This window comes from Mytilus galloprovincialis, chromosome 8, assembly GCF_965363235.1.
Source record: "Mytilus galloprovincialis chromosome 8, xbMytGall1.hap1.1, whole genome shotgun sequence".
Lineage (NCBI taxonomy): Eukaryota > Metazoa > Mollusca > Bivalvia > Mytilida > Mytilidae > Mytilus > Mytilus galloprovincialis.
Window position 1 is genome coordinate 33,259,452 of NC_134845.1, and position 19,265 is coordinate 33,278,716.

At 31.9% G+C, this 19,265-nt stretch overlaps 1 protein-coding gene across 2 annotated transcripts; it reads right to left on the reverse strand.

Moving 5' to 3' along the window:
* Positions 1 to 450: 450 nt before the first annotated feature.
* Positions 451 to 9,554, reverse strand: LOC143085597 (uncharacterized). Of its 2 annotated transcripts, none has more exons than XM_076262058.1 (7): positions 9,454 to 9,554; positions 8,688 to 8,838; positions 4,306 to 4,499; positions 3,591 to 3,649; positions 3,241 to 3,351; positions 2,825 to 2,873; positions 451 to 1,314 (listed from the first exon to the last, which is right to left on the reverse strand). In XM_076262058.1, exons 1-7 carry the CDS (start codon positions 9,459 to 9,461, stop codon positions 765 to 767), a joined length of 1,122 nt encoding a protein of 373 aa, XP_076118173.1. In that variant the 5' UTR covers positions 9,462 to 9,554; the 3' UTR covers positions 451 to 764. The 2 variants fall into 2 exon arrangements, with proteins under 2 accessions (XP_076118173.1, XP_076118174.1); XM_076262059.1 differs by having other exon boundaries at positions 2,825 to 2,869; positions 3,237 to 3,351.
* Positions 9,555 to 19,265: the final 9,711 nt, after the last annotated feature.

A 19,265-nucleotide genomic window follows, 5' to 3' on the forward strand; every position in this document is an offset into this window, starting at 1 on the left:
TATTAGAAATACATTCTGTCTCTGAGCATTTTGTGCACAACCACCGTGTACCACTCAAGACTCGCCAGTGACGTTCAAAACACAAAAGTTAATAAAGCAAAAAAAAAAAAATAATAATTAAAAGCATCAATGACTTAAAATTTTCAAAGGTTTTTCTAAAATAAGCTAAGGTAATCTGGGTAGAAAATCTTATGTATTTCGAATAATTTAAATTTATGTAAACAGTTAATTTAGATATCTGACCATACCAATGCTATTTAACGTCAGCACAGATGTGCTAGACTGGTGATACTCCCGGGAATGAAACATCCCGGGAACAGTGAAGTCTTTGTGTGTAACTCTTGTTAGTTCCTAAATCGTTATTTTAAATATTTGATAAATGGCTGAGCAGCAGATCGCACATCATTAAACGATAAATCGTTAAAAAAATGAAATAAGATAAAGATAAAATAGCATAAGACATCTTTTATTTAAAATACATCCCCTTATTCAATAACAAAATATTAAAAAGTGATGCAAACGTATAAACATCACGTCTTTTATCACTATGCGGTGTCTTGAATACATATATTTTAATTCGAAATATGAACATATGTTATTCACCAAAAAATATTTTAATTCGAAATATGAAAATATGTTATACACCAAAAAATATAAGTCATTATATTACCACTTATACTCCTACTATTACTACTTCTATTCAATACTTAATTATACTAATAATAATACAATTATTAAATTTAAACAACATTATCAACACGAATTTAGTGATTCGAACAATCGTAGCATTTGCAGAAGTAAGATGGACTACACTCTTTATCGTGGTTAAACATAGACCCGTTTGATAAAATGCTACAATTAGATCTTTTAAGCATACAGGTTTCTGGGTATACTGATTTGTCATTTCTTTCACTCAAGAAAGTGTCTAACACCAACGGTGAACCTCCAGTGCTCAATGAACTTTTACTTACATCATCTATTGACGAATCCAATATGGCCGCACAGCATAATAATGGACTGTGTATTTTAGCACAATTGTTTGAAAATTTGTTTGAATTTATTTCCTTTATTGATGAACATTGATTATTTGATGATACTTCTGAGTTACATTGAATTTCCCGATTTTGGTCATTATTTGATGCAACGACTTTTGGTGTTGTTTCACTCCCTGGTGACAACTGTTGTGAAATTGTGTTACTGGAGGTAGGAATATTTATAATTGTGCTCTGTTTTTTAGGTACGTCATATGTGCGATCCTCGTCCTTGTTTGATGGTGATGTACTTGATCTGTTATCAACAACAACCAGTGGTACCCTGTCAAAAACAAATTTGGTTCATAAGAAGATTATCGAATAAAGGCAATAGTAGTATGCTGCTGTTCAAAGATCATAAATCGATTTAACTTAAATAAATCCGGGTCACAAACCAAAACTGAGCGTAACACGTTAACTATTAGAGGAAAATAACAGAACATCAAAAACACTGATCTGCTTCAAAAACAAACGCCAACATACATACAAACGGAATAATTGATAAAAACTGCCATATTCCTGACTTGGTTCAAGACACTTCAAGAAAACAATGGAGGGGTTGAACCTGGTTTATTTTTTTCTCTCGAAAAACAGTACTCGAGGTGGTCAAAATTTAAAGTATTACTCAGCAACTACCTTTTTTGTAGTCTTTATTTTCTATCATTTAAATGTTTAAAAACTATTTATATTTGGAATTGTGTTAAACTATCGGCTTAGTTATTTCTCCAATTTTAAAAGTTATAGCACTATGATTACTTAACTGCAAAGAATTAAACGTTAAAGGTTCTTTTTTTTTTTTTTTTTTTTTTTTTTATTATTTATCTATATGTTCGCATTCCTGATCTATTAACCTCCTATATGTATCAACTCACTTCAATTAGAACGTAACCAGACTAATAGAATATGAATATATTACAAAATTAAGATTATGAAATACAAAAAAAAAAAAAAAACACAAAACAAACAGCATCATTGAAAACCGAATCTTAAATCCGATATATACAAAAGGTGTGGGACCTTTGTCTTAGTCAAGTCAAGTACTAAAATAATTGATGACTACCAATTTATCTTTTAGATAAAGTAAATAAGGGATGGTACCTGGGACACCCACTAAATACGTCTGACACACATATACATGTACTTGTAATATAGAAGATGGATCACATTTCATATAGAAGTAATGTTAGTAATTTTTTGCAATTAAATGATATATCAAATAACCTCATAACAAAACAAAACAGTCAACACTATTCCATTTGAAAATAGACAATACGAAAATCTACATTACATGGAATACACATGCTTGCGAAACACGAACTAAAACTGGGAATGGTATCATGTGCTCCAAACTCGACCGTAGTTGATGTTACTAGCCCCACTTAGGTTATTTAGAGCTTGACATGTGATATTTGCACGTGTGTTTTAATGCCAGTTAACCGACATCTATGTGTCTTTTGGAAAGTGCGTGTCTTTGATTGTTGTGTCATTGACGTATTATTTACTGTTGGCAAAAGTATGAATTATTCGAAATACAAAGGATTTGCTTATCCCAGGCATAGATGACCTGAGCCGTATTTGTCACATTTTTTTTTGAAATATTGGTTCCTCAATGCTCTTTAGCTTTATACTTGTTTGAATTTCTAACTAATTTGATCTGAGTGTCACTGATGAGTCGTATGTAGACGCGCGTCTGGCGTATCAAATTATAAGTCTGGTACCTTTGATAACTATTACCCACATCATCTATTAGGCACATACAAAACAAGAGGTGTCTTTCTGTTCATTACACTTACCTTTGCATGGAATCATTACACTCTATGTTATTGTTCATGGTACAGCTTCCTGCAAAAATAATAATCATAATTTAAATCATAATCATATAATCATTATAATAATTCTTTTCATAATGATGATGATGATGATGATTGTTAAAAAAAAGTGTACCAATGCATTAGACTCTTAATGGTTTGTTTTATATCACAGATTTGTTTTTGTGTTACCTTTAGCGATGACCAGACTTAACAGAAGTTTTAACTTACATTGAACAACAGTATACATGAAAACAGCATGATTGCAATTGCCATTTAATATACATACTTTATTATTTTCTTTTTCTTTAAATAATATTATATTAATTGTTATTTGTTTATTCGTGTTACTTGTTTATCCTATCTTATGTCTATATACTATATGAATGTCATACACTTACCGTCTTTTGATTTGTACCTTCTTCGTTGGTAAATAAAACATAACAAAACTGATGCTATTACCAAACATGAACCAACCGTAGTTACAACTAGGGTTATCAAAATATGGAATTCTGAAGAAAAAAATTGGTCTATGAATTAAAAATTTATAAATCTGAAATAAATGCATGCAAAATAATTGTTTATTGCTTAAAATAAAACTTTTCTCTATTTATTGAGCAAAAAATTGTTTTTCGCACTTATAAGGTTAAATTAGTTATTAACAATTTATTAACAATTTATTATTTTTCATGATATTTCAATAGACGTTAACGTTGATTTCACAACTACCTACAATTTTTTTCTACACTACCTTTTATTTTAAGAGACGTGGGATTTGCTTGTAGACTGCCTGTTACTGGATGTTCCGTCCTGAAAATAATAAGATACACATTTATAGATCGGCCATGTTTATATTATTACCAAAGTACTTTTTTGGACTTGATTTACAATGCTAATGTAAGAAGCAAAATTAATAAGAGACATTTTTTTGACATCTGCAATTCAAGAAAAGTAAAAATCTTCAATATTTCAAAGTTATGTTAGTTACAATTTTGACATTGCTGACAAAAGTCTCTTGAGATATCGTGATGACATCATTAAACATGTCGAAAGTGGCGTGTGTTACCTACATTACAATTCTTACAAAACTTATCAGTGAAATAAGCTAAATATACATAAAAAAAATCCAGTTTCTCTCTAGAACAGCATTATAAGTGGTAAATTTTTTCCGTAATGGGTGGTTAAATCAAATCTGGAAATGATGTTTTTGCTTACAAATATCTTGCTAAAAGCACAGCTAATGAGTATTGGAAAGACGCATGACCGGCATAAATAGCTAAAAACTACGCATCTTTTGTGAGTTTTTGTACGCATTCTAAATCAAATTGGTTATTTAGACAAATAACTTTTTTGAAGATTAATAACTTTAAATTTTTTTATTTCATTCCTTTATTGCAACAATATTTTGCTCATATTTCAATTTCATTGCATATACGTATCATACTACTTCTTTTATTTGGACTTACTTGATGATAGAACCACATGTTACGTCCGATATTGATGTGCATTGTTCTATTTCGTAACGATTCTGTTGGGAACAGTTATTACATGGTTTGCAGTCAAAATCCCGCCGGTCATTATAGAATCCATTACTACAAAGAATACATGGTGTACAGGTAAGTGCTCCGTGTTCTTGGTCCCATTTTATTTTTTCATTAACCTGAAGTAAACAAATAAAGCTTAAAAGTAAAATCACAAAAATACTGAACTCCGAGGAAAATTTAAAATGGAAAGTCCCTAATCAAATTGCCAAATCAAATGATAAAACACTTAAAACAAATGAACAATAACTGTCATAATCCTGACTTAGTACAGACATTGTCAAGTGTAGAAAATAGTGGATTAAACCTGGTTGTATAGCGCTAAACCTCTCACTTGTATGACAGTTGCATCAAATTCCGTTATATTTACAACGATGCGTGAACAAAACAGACATAATAAGTAAAATAGTCAATATATTGTTATAGCAGTCATCACTGTGTTGCATTCTCAAAACAAACAACAAATTACCAAAAAGCACAAAAAGCATCTATCAAATTAAAAAGAAAACATTCATTGCTTCGCGTGATTGACGTCAGAAATGTAAACGTCACATAGGAAGAAATGAATACTATTTAAAATATTATCTGAAGATTTGAATGTTCAGTTGAGAAAGAATACAAACTAACACAGAAAAATATTTTTCATTCTATGAAGGAGTTCTTCTCCCAATGTCCAATTCATCTGTTGTTTTTTTAAAACATTTTATCCATTGGGAATATGTCAGTAAGGAAAACTGAACTACTTGAACACCTTCTGATATATTCTGACACCAAAGGGACAGTCAAAATGATCGGTAATACTATGTATGACGTACATAAACGATCGACCCCAAACAATAGTTTGGAAGACACTACCAGCAACATCAAATCTACTGAATACCTCAGGTTCTCAGTACTGCTCTACTATCCGCATTCATTGTGTTTCTCCTGCTAAAAGCCGTTAATGACACATAACCGGTGTCCAAGCAGCATTAAAATAGGATTGTTAAACGTTTTAAACCATTTGAAGACACACAAAAATACAAACCATCGGTGCATGTAAAATGTCTTGATTAAATGGCGGAATGTACAAATACAAAATGATAAGTTTCCAAGGACAAAGGATAGATAATGAATAAAGGCAACAGTAGTCTACCGCTGTTCAAAATGCATAAATCGATTGAAAAAACAAAAACAAATCCGGGTTACAAACTAAAACTGAAGGAAACTCTCAAATATAAGAGGTTTACTACGACACAACAGAAAACGTTTAGGCTACAGTGGTGTACAATTGTTCAAATTTCATAAATTCACTAAGAGCGGCAAACTATATCAAAGAGATTCTTTAAATGTCGAAAACAAACTGACAGTACCATGGAATAAAACAAAGGCGACAAAAAACACAACATAAAAAACTAAAAACTGAGCAACACGAACCCCTACCAATAAAACGGGGTTATCTCATCTGATCCTCAAGGGATACAAACAAAGCAGAAACAAATCAAGGTATAATCATAGTCATTAACAAATAACACAACAGAAAACTATGGCAAAATGTATCATGACATTTATGAATAAGCACTAGTGAATTATTTGTTTAAAATGTACACCATTCAGTCGGTTTATTATCTTATTGTGAACCAGCAAACACACTGATCCAAATGAAAAAAATGTTTTTCTATGCATTTACATAAACACAATGCTTTCTCAAATTTAAGTGCAACCTTCTCTAGATTTTCAAAAAAGTACCAGGAAACAATTAACAGCGCTACGATAATGTTACATAATTTCTCAATTTATTCATTCAATGCGTTCTGAGAATGGATATCGCTTTTATAAACTTTAATTTTCATATACAAAGGTCAAAGTCATTTATAAGTAACACAAAAGAAACATTTGGTATTATATTTGTTTGCGAATCTATTGAATACCTCACAAATTTGTTTGTTATGATTTAATGCTGGTCATAAAACATAAACAGTATATGTATAACATATTTGTTTTTTTGTTTTTTGTGATTAAGATTATATTACAATGTTGAATGCTGTATCCCTATTTTTGATTTTCTTTTTTAACTGATATGTCTTTTTGTTTTGTTCACTCATCGTTGTCAATATAATGAATTTTGATGCGACTGTCATACAAGTGAGAGGTTTAGCCAGCTGTAAAACGAGGTTAAATCCACCATTTTCTACATAAGAAAATGCCTGTACCAAGTCAAGAATATGACAGCTGTTATCTAATCGTTTGATGTGTTTTATCTTTTGATTTTGCCATTTGATAAGGAACTTTCCATTTTGAATTTTTCTCGGAGTTTAGTATTTTTGTGAATTTACCTTTTCCTTTTACGTCGATTTTAATTAGCAAGTGAAAGGTCGAAGTAATTACAAGAAATTATATAGTGTATCGGTGGAAATGTTGTATTAGAGGATTTGATTTTATCTCGTATCCAGTGCTTTTTACTGGAACATATTGATCAGTAGACACAAATGGCTCGGCACAATTTTACATCAGGTACATCATTATATTGTAAATTAAGCTATACAATAACTACAATAGCTATCGAAAATGCGTTAAAGACACTTTTAACAAAACTGATAAAAAAATAACCGTTTCTGCAGTTTATTGTTAAAGAAGAAAAGGTTGAATCTTTCGTCAAATTTGAATGAAAGGCATGTTCATCGTAAATGTAATGAAATCCTGTCAGTATATTATATCCCTCAAAATGATATGTATGCAATCAAATAATCTGCTTGACATGCCTCAAACATCAAACAATAATATGAAACTAATTCAGTAATACTTCCTTAAAATCAAGTGTAATAGATGCTAATGCAGTATCTCTAGTTTTTATTGCACTTTAACATATCCCAAGAAATATCTATCCAAGAAATCAAAGGAGGACATATTTATTGGAAAGACAGTTAACAAGAAATCACACCATCTTCTACAAGGTGGTTCAATTACCAATCAGACATCAAATTATCAAGTTTCCATTCTGAATACTTTCTTTAATAAAGTATAGAATAACTTAAATAAATCGCTCAAATATTCACAAATATGTAAAAAAAAACAGGAGTAAACCTTGCATTCACGCATTTAAATCGTCCCAGTCAGCACCCATCAGTAGTGTGTATCGTCATATTCTTGGAAATCAATAGTTGTAAATTATTTTATTTCTTACTACCTATTTCGGGAACTAACATTCAGCTGCTTTTAGATTATATAAAATGATTCAAACGCTTACATGAAATACATCATATGAAAACAGTTAAGTCAAATCCGTCTTGGTTACTTTCACTAAATGCGATCACCTGTAGGTATTGTTAAATATTGTTTGGATTGAGATTTTTGTTATCTATCATATACTAGTTTTATATGAGGGTTAAATGCTTAATGTGTTTATGTTACTTTGGGAAGTCCCCTGGTCGATTAAAATATCAGTTCCAGTTACATATAAAATCTAGTGTCACCCTACCCGTACATACCTTATACATGTGTGTTTTACGACGGAGACACCAGTATGCAGTATTCTATTGTCAACATATCTTGAAATTGATTATAATTGTTATTGAATATAAAAAAGAATATGTGGTATGATTGCCAATGAGACAACTGTCCACAAGAGACAAATATGACACAGAAATTAACAACTATAGGTCACCGTACGGCCTTCAACAATGAGCAAATCCCATACCGCATATTCAGCTATTAAAGGCCCCGAAATGACAAAGTAAAACAAAACAAACGAGAAAACTAACGGCCTTATTTATATATATAAAAAAATGAACGAAAAACAAATATGCGGTGACCTATAGTTGTTAGTGTCTGTGTCATTTTGGTCTCGTGTGGACAGTTGTCTCATTGGCAATCATACCACAGCTTCTTTTATGTAACACATAAACAACCGACAACTGAATTACAGGCTCCTGACTTGGGACAGGCACATACATAAGTTGATTATAGATTCTTAGTTATATCCGACAAATATATGAACAACTCGGGAAATTGAAAATTTGACAAACAACATAATAAACAGTCTATTATTGAAGTCTGTGTGATGATGATTGAATGTCTTTTTTTCTTTCTTTTTTGTGGTTGGCATGCTGTCTTATTTACGTACCTCAAATATTTGTTATCATCCCTATATACTAAAAATCGGATGAACTTTTTGTTATTGTATACGAATTTACTGTTTTCTTGAATCAAATCAAAATGTTTTCAACCACACTTTAGATCTATGAGTTTAAATGTCCCCCTAATATCTTTCGCCCTTCTTTTATAAAGACGTGACTCAAAATTGCACGACCATACAAAAACAATCTTACTTTTACAGTATCCTTTCCTAGTCCACGTAGACAGCTGTCACACTTTGCACACATTCCTAGCTGAGGGTTGTAATACGTATTATCGTCTGGTAAACATATTTCAGCAATCGCCAAACCAACACATACCATGATAATGCATATTTGACGGTTACTGTGTAAAAAAATATCAAGTTAGTGAACAGTGAAATGCATAAATAACAATACAATGTACATTGTAAGACTAATAATCTTTAGTGACAATGCAATTGTATGACGGGTAATTGTTGTAAAGCAGGACATATAATGTCGAAGTACTAAGTAATTCCTCGAACTACTTAAAATAAGCAAGTTACTGACCAAAACATTTCGAAGCCAAATAAATCGTTTTTGAAGCACAAAAAATAATAGCAAACTAAAATATAATAGAATAGACAATCGTCCTGGATTGATCATCACTATAGTATTCGCAAGACCAGATTAAGTTAAACTATCACTAAATAGTTAAAAATACAAGCATACAAAAGACGCTTTTTCATGGCGCACATCAGATATATATATATATATGTCTTAAGAAATATTTGTTAAAAAATATTTTTAGACTTATGAATAAAGTATCAGATGCATATGTATTCAATTTAGAAGAACAATATCATTTTAACATAAATTAATTAAAGTCTTTGAATAGATATTCATGATATCAGCTGATTATTTGGAAAAAAAATTCCAATGACAATTTTTATATAAAAGCTGATATCAAACCCAAATTATGTATTTTTCACCCACTCACCTGATCATTTTGCAAACTGATGGATCACACAACCTTCTTGTAAATGAGTAAATGTAAGTTTGAGAAAATGTGTGAGAAAAGATTTGATATATTAAGCAGAATTTCCGCATTGATAATAACACATAAAAGCAGTCACGTGTTGTATAAAATTAAAGCCAATACACAACGTCATGTATGTTTATACTTCCTAATTTAGTAAATAGTTAAGAGAGACTTACGTTGAAATTTAAAAACCACCAATCGATACCTGTATCTTATTTAGGTTATATTTTGAAGATAAAAATAGCCCGAAAAACACCTATAAGAAACCCCCTTGTGCAGTGCTTTCTGATTCGTAGTAATCCCTGTTACTACGAAGCATTTATCTTATCTTGTTTGACCTACTAAATGAGTTAAAAACAAACACTGTCACGAAGAGTAAACAATTATATAACAGTCGTACCTCTTTAACAACAAGATATAAAAAACTCATTTACTATGCAAAATAGAAGGGTAATCCCCACTTCACCTGTGTGCAATTACATTAATGATCATTTAAATATACCAAACAAACTGGTGCACACCGATTTTTCAAAAGTCGCTGAAATATATGCTGGTTGTTTAATTGATTAATGTCACGGATCTCCTTTAATTATTTGATCATAATTAATGTTATGTGGGGCAAACACAGGCGTATAATTCTAAAATTACTTTTGGGTAATCTTAACTAAACGTGTTGTTTTTGTATAGTCTCAACTCCGGCTATTTCAATTAAATCACTAATAAAAGTTTGTTATAACAAAATCACTAGTCCGGGAATTCATAAATGAATGTTACATTATAACCCTAGATCAAAGTCCAACAAAAGTGCAAGTTTAACTATCCAGACATTATAAATATGTCATAACATCGTTTAACCGATGTCCATATCTCGTAAATTTATCTTGTAAAATACTATACGAAACAAATGAATAAACAGAAATGGAAAAACTGGAATGTTTACCAGTTGTCGTTTCGCTTTTGTTTAACGATGCTGTTTTCATTTAAACTATATCAGCATTTTGTCATTAATTCTAAAAGTCACCCAACATTGCCATATCTTGACTTTCTTGCATTGGAAGTATAATAATATCAAGATATGGCTACACATGTAGATGCCGCATGTGTAGCAGGTTCTATCTACCTTCTGGAACACCTGATCATGAGATCATTCCGACTATATATGGAGTTGGGGTTGCTCAGTCTTAAGTTTTTCTGTGTTGATTTTGTTTACTATTATTTATCTGCTGGTTTTTTTCTTTATAAGCCATGGCGGTGTCCGTTTATTTCGACTTACGAGTTTGGATGTCCCTCCTGTTTATTTCGCCTGTCATTTACACTTTATGAACATATGTTTCGCACAAAATGAATTTATCAATCAAATTCATCGATTTTTGTTTATTTTACATAATACAAAAAATTGAAAACAACACATTTTATAATTTCTTGCGCCCGAAGCGCTTTTCTGGATTTACTTTTATCAGGAACGCTCAATGCCAAACATTTGAAATCCGAAGATGTATAAGTACCGTTGAAGAGCTATATATCAAAAATACCTAAAATAAATAGCCAAATTCATCTAAAGCAAACTTTGCCTGAGGAAGTTGAAACCTTAGTTTCTTAATAATTTATAAATATATAAACGGACAATTTTAGCAAAGTTTTTCAATCATGTCATTACAATGATAGTAATAACGTATTATATTCAAACAGACAGTAGTTTATCTCATTTAAAATCTCATTGATCCATTAGAAAGATGCTTATCATGATAACAAACAAACAAAATAAGACACATATGATAATTGAGAATACTAATAAGTTTGACTCCATGTACAGAAACAGGAGTCTAGACATCAGCGGTTTCTATGCATTTTTATTTTAAGGTCGACTAAAATCAAAGTTGGATTTCACACTTGTAATGTATCTGTATTAGTCTCCTATGAATTGCCATTCTATTTCACTTAGGTAGTGTTGCATATATCAACATTGCAGATTGAGAATTAATGCACGTGTTGTGTAAGAATTTACCAACTTACTGCACATTATACATTCAAACAAGACTAAGCCCTAGCTGTTGGAAGTATGGTATATGTTCTAGAAGTACGGTTACATATCATTATAATTCAATTTTGGATGTAACGCGTCTTCTGATTGGCTGACGTCGTTTTGTTATTCATATCATAGACACAATTTTGTCATGTGACCATGCCGTCATCAACGTTTTTTCATGATTAACACCGGTTTAAATTGAACTTTAGAATTAAATTATAAGAAATAACTGTAATATTTTTGTCGTCTATTCGAAATAACATAAAATTGTGGTGCACACTGTTAAATAACCCGGTACGCGCGTTATTCAGTGTGCACCACATTTTTTATGTTATTTCTTTATAGACAGAAAAAATATAACACTCATTCCTCAAATAACGTGTTATGTGTCAATGTAATATGGTGTCTATAATAAATGGCTCATTTTACGCAAAACAACAATTTTTAATTAGGTTTCCTCTCCAGGGGCATCGCCAACCCAGTATTCAGTATCTCAGTGTGGACATGAATTATCATTGACATGGTCATAATTATATACTAACTGTTTACAAAAATTATTAGTTTTATTGATGAATAAAAGTGTTACCTATCCCAGGAATAGATATTGTAAGATGTAATTGACCGGGTTTGTTATAAAAGAGGGACGAAAGATACCAAAGGGACAGTCAAACTCATAAATCTAAAACAAACTGACAACGCCATGGCTAAAAATGAAAAAGACAAACAGAAAAACAATAGTACACATGACACAACATAGAAAACTAAAGAATAAACAACACGAACCCCACCAAAAACTAGGGGTGATCTCAGGTGCTCCGGAAGGGTAAGCAGATCCTGCTCCACATGCGGCACCCGTCGTGTTGCTTATGTGATTACAAATCCGGTAAATAGTCTAATTCGGTAGGTCAAATTCATGAAAGGGAAGGGGATTGTAGTTACGACGTGAGGAACATATCCGATATCATTTGTGAAATGGTTATTCCATAACGGTCAACCAACTCGTGATGGCGTCCGTAAAATTTACGAAGGGATGATTTCAACTTCACCATTTGGAACTCTTGATTTAATAGCTTCCTTGTGAGCAGTAACCCTCTATCAAGAAAATCATGATAGGAAATGCAAGCACGGGAATATCGTATCAATTGAGAGATATATACCCCGTATGCAGGTGCTGCTGGAATGTTGCTACTTAGAAATGGAAAGTTCACAATTGGAAAGCTGAAATCATCTCTTTTGTCGTAAAGTTTTGTCTTCAACCGACCCTCATTGTCAATTTCTAGATGTAAGTCAAGATATGAAGCTGACTTAACTGTATCTGTAGTATCCTTTATCTCCAATTCGATGGGATAGATGTACATGAGCAACATGACGGGTGCCACATGTGGAGCAGGATCTGCTTACCCTTCTAGAGCACCTGATATCAACCCCAGTTTTTGGTGGGGTTCGTTTTGTTTTGTCTTTAGTTTTCTATATTGTGTCATGTGTATTATTATTTGTCGGTTTGTCTTTTTCATTGTTGGCAATGCCGTTGTCAATCTATGAGTTTGACTGTCCCTCTGGTATCTTTCGTCCCTCTTTTAGCAAAATCGTTTTGAATTTTGAAACTTCCGCGCTCTTCAAATTCATACTTATTTTAACCTTTTGGCTTTTTTTTAAGCGTCACAGTTAAGTCTCTTGAAGGTGACATGCGCGTTTAGCATTCACAATTTTAATACTGGCATCTATAATGAGTTTGATTTATAAGCTCTTATACCTATTTCGGTTATCAATATTATATCATAAACAGTGACTTATGCAAAATTTTATTGATTTTTCCGGGTTCATGTTTTTTTAGTCCATTTTGGTTTTAATATGTCTTCATCGTATGTATTTAGGTTTGGTTTTTAAATTATTTGGCTTCATACAGAACATCACTGAAGAGACCTTTTTCGTTGAGATGTAAGTCTGGTTCAGTATATTTTGTACCGTTAATGTTACGCTGGGTCGATAACACTGCTAGAGGATTGTTAATCCCCGAAGGTATCAGCTTCCAGGCATGAACATACGTAAACTGTTTAATTTGTTTGTTATAAAGATTGTTTGTATGAAGTTTGGGGTTTTCACCGAAAAGAAGTTTGGTTTAGAAATGCGTATCTAGTGCAATTATCGTTGCCTTCTAGGCATGTTTTCATAGATGTTGAATATAGAGTTTAGCGACTTTACCAAGACCAGATGATTCGAAATATCTGATTATATTATTTATTAAGATTACATATAGATGAACAAGACGGCCTTATTCCCGTTCAAGTGGAGAAACGTAACATAAACTACAAAATGTATTACATTAAAGTTTAAGCAACAACAATTACATCGCATTTTTATTGAAGTCAATTTTGCTTTGTTTAGTTATTTTTTTTTTCCTCTTTTGGTTGATGAGTCTCCTTCTGTGATTATAATAGATATTGGTTTTTATCCTTATATATTTATTCTATTTCACTAGTAAAACCAAAAGTTATGATATTATACTTTAAGTAGGATTAGAATATATCATAACTGATAAGCTACTAAGGTCATAAAGGGTATTATCGGCATTGAAAATAACTTTAAATGTAACTTTGTAAGTCAGTTCACAATTATGCAGATATCCTTTGTCCGATTATTTATTCTTGCGATGATTCAGTAAAAATGAGGAAATAAACAAATCATTCATTTTTATACTCTTACACAGAAAGAATTTGTATAATACACATGTACTTGATTATTATTATGTAAGGCAATAATGACACATCTTTTTTTCAATGTACATGTATCACATTGCTTCTCGCTATTTTTAATTGACAACCATATAAATAGAACTTCGATATCTCGAAATGGCTTTAACTTGTTGCGTCTTGAAATATCTTATATAAGATATATAGCAACATTAGGACAAGAAATATTAAATATGGAATACCATCAATCTTCAATATTTCAGATCAATAGTTAAATTATATGAATTAAAGCAGGTATGGGGGGCATTTTTATATTCATACTAAGGATTTGTATAGTATAGTTTACACATCATTGTTTATATTATACACGCGCATACTATTTATTTATTTCGTTTCCGGAGTTCAATCTGACAAAATAAATTATCAATTCAAAAGGAGTAGGGGCTTTAATGGCCTAAAATGGCCCCAGATTTACAAGATAATAAAAATTCTAACAGAGCAGATTTTTCTCCATAAATTATTAGAATATGAGTAAATGATTTAAAAAAAATGTTTTTACTTAACTAAAAAAGGTTCAATGACGTCACAATGGTAGGTGTAAATGACGTCATTATTGGGAAAATAAGCAAAAATACCGAAAATTTGATGGTTTTTCTAAATTTTGACCACCGCACCATGCTTGCACCAATTAGAAATTTTAATATTTTGACAAGTTCATACATATCAAACTTCGGATAAAAAATCTTTTTGGTGCAAGGTTGGTGCGATAGTTTATTTTATAGTCAAGCGGAGCAATAAAAAGCTGAAATTTGCCGTCCAAATTGGACCTTTTCATCTGACAAAGTTTAGTTTATACATTCTTATGCCTATAGAAACTTATTTTTTTAGTTTATGAATGTAAAGTGTATTCCTAATTATATATTTTCTTAAGTATATCTAGTTAAGTTTCTTTAAAAAAATCCGACAGCAATGACCTTCATGTGTAAGGCAGTCAATAACAACTTTGAGGACATTTTTTTTTATTATGAAATTTTAGATAGACCCTCAATATAACAAAATCTGTACATTTCTGATGTTTTTGCTAATTATAGATTCAAAATTTGTTGTTTGAATGGGGCAATCTTCTCTCTCTGGTATTAGGGTCAGATCCATGATTTATGTAACGAAAAGGGGGGGGGGGGGGTATTTTACTTAAATTTCCATAATTGGCGAGAAACACGAGATTTATTTCGAAAATGATCCTACCTATATTCCAATTGGATGTGTCTTTGTGGGGAATCTGCATAGAGAACAAGTTCTTAAAAATTTGATGGTAAAAAATGGTAACAGCATAAGGTAGACTATCCATATATCCGTATAAACATGTAGAAATATATAATTATATAAGTACGCCTGAGCCTGTGACAACTCTACAACAGATTTATCCATTGTATCACCAGCAGTGATGGTGATACATGGCTATGTACATTATGTATATACAACTCGTCTAAACATCAACCCAACAATGTAAGATCTGTAAATTTGCAAATGTATATATATATATGGATTTATTGATTGATTGTTGGTTGCTTAACGTCCAGTGGCAAATATTTCACGCATATTCAGTACGAGAACAAGTTCACAATAAATACAATAGGTAGGTTGATACAATAGAGGTCATCTGGGATGAAGGTCGGAGAAATTTGGACTGCCACCGGAAAAAGAGGGCATATTGGATAGGGACAGAAATTTTGCCTTGCAACAGGCCACCTACGGACCCCTCAGAGAGTTGTTGCAAGGGTTCTAAACGCGCAAAGAGGGTGGCCCTCACTTTACACGAGGCATCGGATTTAACGTCCCCCTTCTGACCGGACGTGACTGTGAACTTGATACATCCCGCACAGCCAAACGGACGCCCCACTTCGGCAAGTGTGTTACTGCCGGTCTGGAGAAGACCAAGTGACCATATTTCTATACCCCAGTCACCCTTGGGGATTATATATATGGATAATTGACCTTTCCATGCATAGAAACAAGAGCCTGAAGTCTGTAAGCATACTACATGTCTGTTGCCCTTTTAAAGGTTATGTTTTGAATAGTTTTATAATCATGCGTAAAAATGAAGTGTACATTTTAAAATGTGAACCGGCTTTGTTGTTAAGCCCCATTTGTGGGCATTATGTTTTCTGGTCTATGCGTCTGTTCGTCTGTGCGTATGTCAGTCTGTTCGTCCGTGCATATGTCAGTCTGTTCATCCGATTGTCCTTGTGTCTCGCTTCAGGCTGAAGTGTTTGGTCAAGGTAGTTGAATCTGACATCAGACTCAGACTTTTTTTGAAGTAAATTTTACTGTGTGTATTGTGTGTTTGATTTTTTTCTACTTTGCCTAGAGGTAAAGGGAGAGGGGGTTTGAGATAGCAAAAATAACATGTTTAAATCTGCCGATTTTTTGGGCCTGTCCTAACCTAGGATTTCCTGGCCATTGTTAGTCTTGCAATTTGGGCATCCATGTACTAAAGACACATTCTTGTTTTCAATAATTTTGATGAATATATAATGAATATTGTCATGATGATCAAAGACCAAGTCATACGACACTAAGATTAGTAAAGGCGAAAAGTAAACTAGTCACATTGACAAAAACTACAAAAAAACAAATGATATATATATATATAATGAATATAGCAAAAATCTAAGAATACAGATTTATTTGATATAGTAGCATGTTCCAGTTTTGTAATTCTATAGATTGATACGGTTATAAGTCTGGACGACTGAAATAGATAATAGAAATAAGATGAATTTCGAAAAGTCAACCCTAACGATCCTTTACATAAGTCTAGAAGGGGAGGGGGTGTACTTCAATACTTAATTGATAGGGGGTGCAGCTGTTTTGTCACCTTACCCAGTTTTACATTTTAAAAATATATACCTTTTCATAAATTGCGTAGGAAAAAAAGTTATATCATATATATCTGATAGTTTTCTTAACTTTTCACTTAATCAAGCTTAAAAAGGTGTAAATAGAAGAGCCCCCCTTCAACCCCAATCCCTTCCGGAAACATAACTACTGCCATGGAAATACACTGACTTTGGAATGTGTCTGTATCTATTTATTTAAAATAATCAATATTAAGATTTCTTAGCGCTAAATGTGTCTTGCCTTTATATCATTCTTCTTGTCGCTGATAAGTGAGACCCAACCCAGCATCAGATGCACAATCTGTATATATCAGCAATACCCGGTGTTTTATTTTGTTTGTTCCTGTTTCAATATTGCTTCCCCCCTTAATATTTACCTTGGAGTTCGTTTCTTTTTACAATTTACATCTTAAATTGCCTTTCTGTTTCAATATATTTAAAATTAAATCTTGTAAATAGAAAACAAATCGCGGTTGCCATGGGCACAGATATGTTGCTAGGGAGAAACAACAGTGAATTTGGCAAAAATGTGCAATTAATTATGTTATATTTAAATAGTGTACAAGTGTAAAGTTCACTACATGCTAAACAGGTTCAATTTCAAATAAAGATATATTAAAGCTGTATAATAATCATATTTGATGAATTTAACCCCGCCATTTTAGTGGTTGCTAGGCAACAGAATAAACGAGCTAGACCCAAAATTCGATTATTTTCAGAAGGTCTATGGTATAGACTTACAACATGACAAATTAAATGAAATTTGGGGGTGGGGCCAAAAATGGCCCTTCTAGCCCCTAGTCCTTTTAGCGTTTTATTTTGACAATTTTCGATAATCAATTCGACAAAATCTTTAAAGTACACAATGTAAACGTGACAAATCCGGTGATGAAGTCTCCTTGAAATTAAGTACTTATTAAGTGTTGCAATCCGATAAGACTTTTATACTAGAGGAGAACCAATAGTATTCTATTTTTATTTTAAAAATTAAATATAAGGAAGTTAAATTGTGTTGATCATCAAGAGTTTATTAAGTGTATTGATTAATACTATGCTTTTGTTTATTTTAGAATTAAGGATACAGAAGAAACGTGGTTTTAGAACTTATTACCCTTCTTAAGAAATTTAGCTCCCCTTATTTTTTTGGCAATATTTGAATTGCGTAATCTTGAGCTTTGTGGACTATTATTTGTCTATTTTTCTAGTTTCTTTTGCCAATGTGCTTGCTTGTCTTTCTTTCATAATTATTTAGAAATTTTTAATTGATGTTTATATTAATGTTTCATGTTCTGTCCGACTCGGCTTCTGTTAAAATCATTATTTATTTAGGTGGACGATAAACATTTTATTACTAGATTTATGATGTCTGTGGTAGAGACGGCAATGTTTTCTTAACCGTCTCATGACTTGGTGCACGGGTTAAATTTTCAATCTTTGTCAGGTTTATTCAGTCAGTTGCATTGATAAGATAGTAACAGTATAGAAGTGCAAACAATTCAAATCAACGCAAATATTCAATTTGTCAAACTCTGAATTACCAACATTTAAGAAAAGTTATGAATTACATTACCATACTTTCTAAAAGAGGGAAGCAAAATACCAGAGGGACAGTCAAACTCATAGATCGAAAATATACGGACAACACCATGGCTAAAAACCTCTGCCATTAACAAAGAATTCATGAAGAACATTTGAACATGGGAAAAGTAACTTGTTTTTGATAGGAATATATACAATTGTTCGGGTGAAACTAGTTTTTATTGGTACTTCTTTTTGGAGTTTAGAATCATATCGTTTCGCTGTTAAGGATTGATGTTCTATTTGTTATTCGTAATAGTTTTGATATCTTCCATTGACAATATCGAATCTGTTTTGGGTGAAACTAGTTTTAATTGGCACTTGTTTTGGTGTTTGGAATCATATCGTTTCGCTGTTAAGGCTTGGTGTTCTGTATTCGTAATATTTTTAATATCAAGGTTTCCATTGACAATATCGAATCTAGAAAATATAGGTACAAGACAAGTGACTCGAAGCGGTTTCCTTGAGAAGATACTTTTTTGTAGTATCGACATATAACATCATGTATTTACATAATTTTCCCTCATTTTCTATTATCCGTTGATACACTTACACATTATTAAGAAATTAAGATTT

Coding starts and splice junctions, on each gene's coding strand:
- LOC143085597 (XM_076262058.1), bottom strand. Junction 4,500..8,687: donor TAGGAAAGGATACTGTAAAA/GTAAGATTGTTT, acceptor TGTTTACTTCAG/GTTAATGAAAAAATAAAATG. Junction 3,650..4,305: donor ACATGTGGTTCTATCATCAA/GTAAGTCCAAAT, acceptor TATTATTTTCAG/GACGGAACATCCAGTAACAG.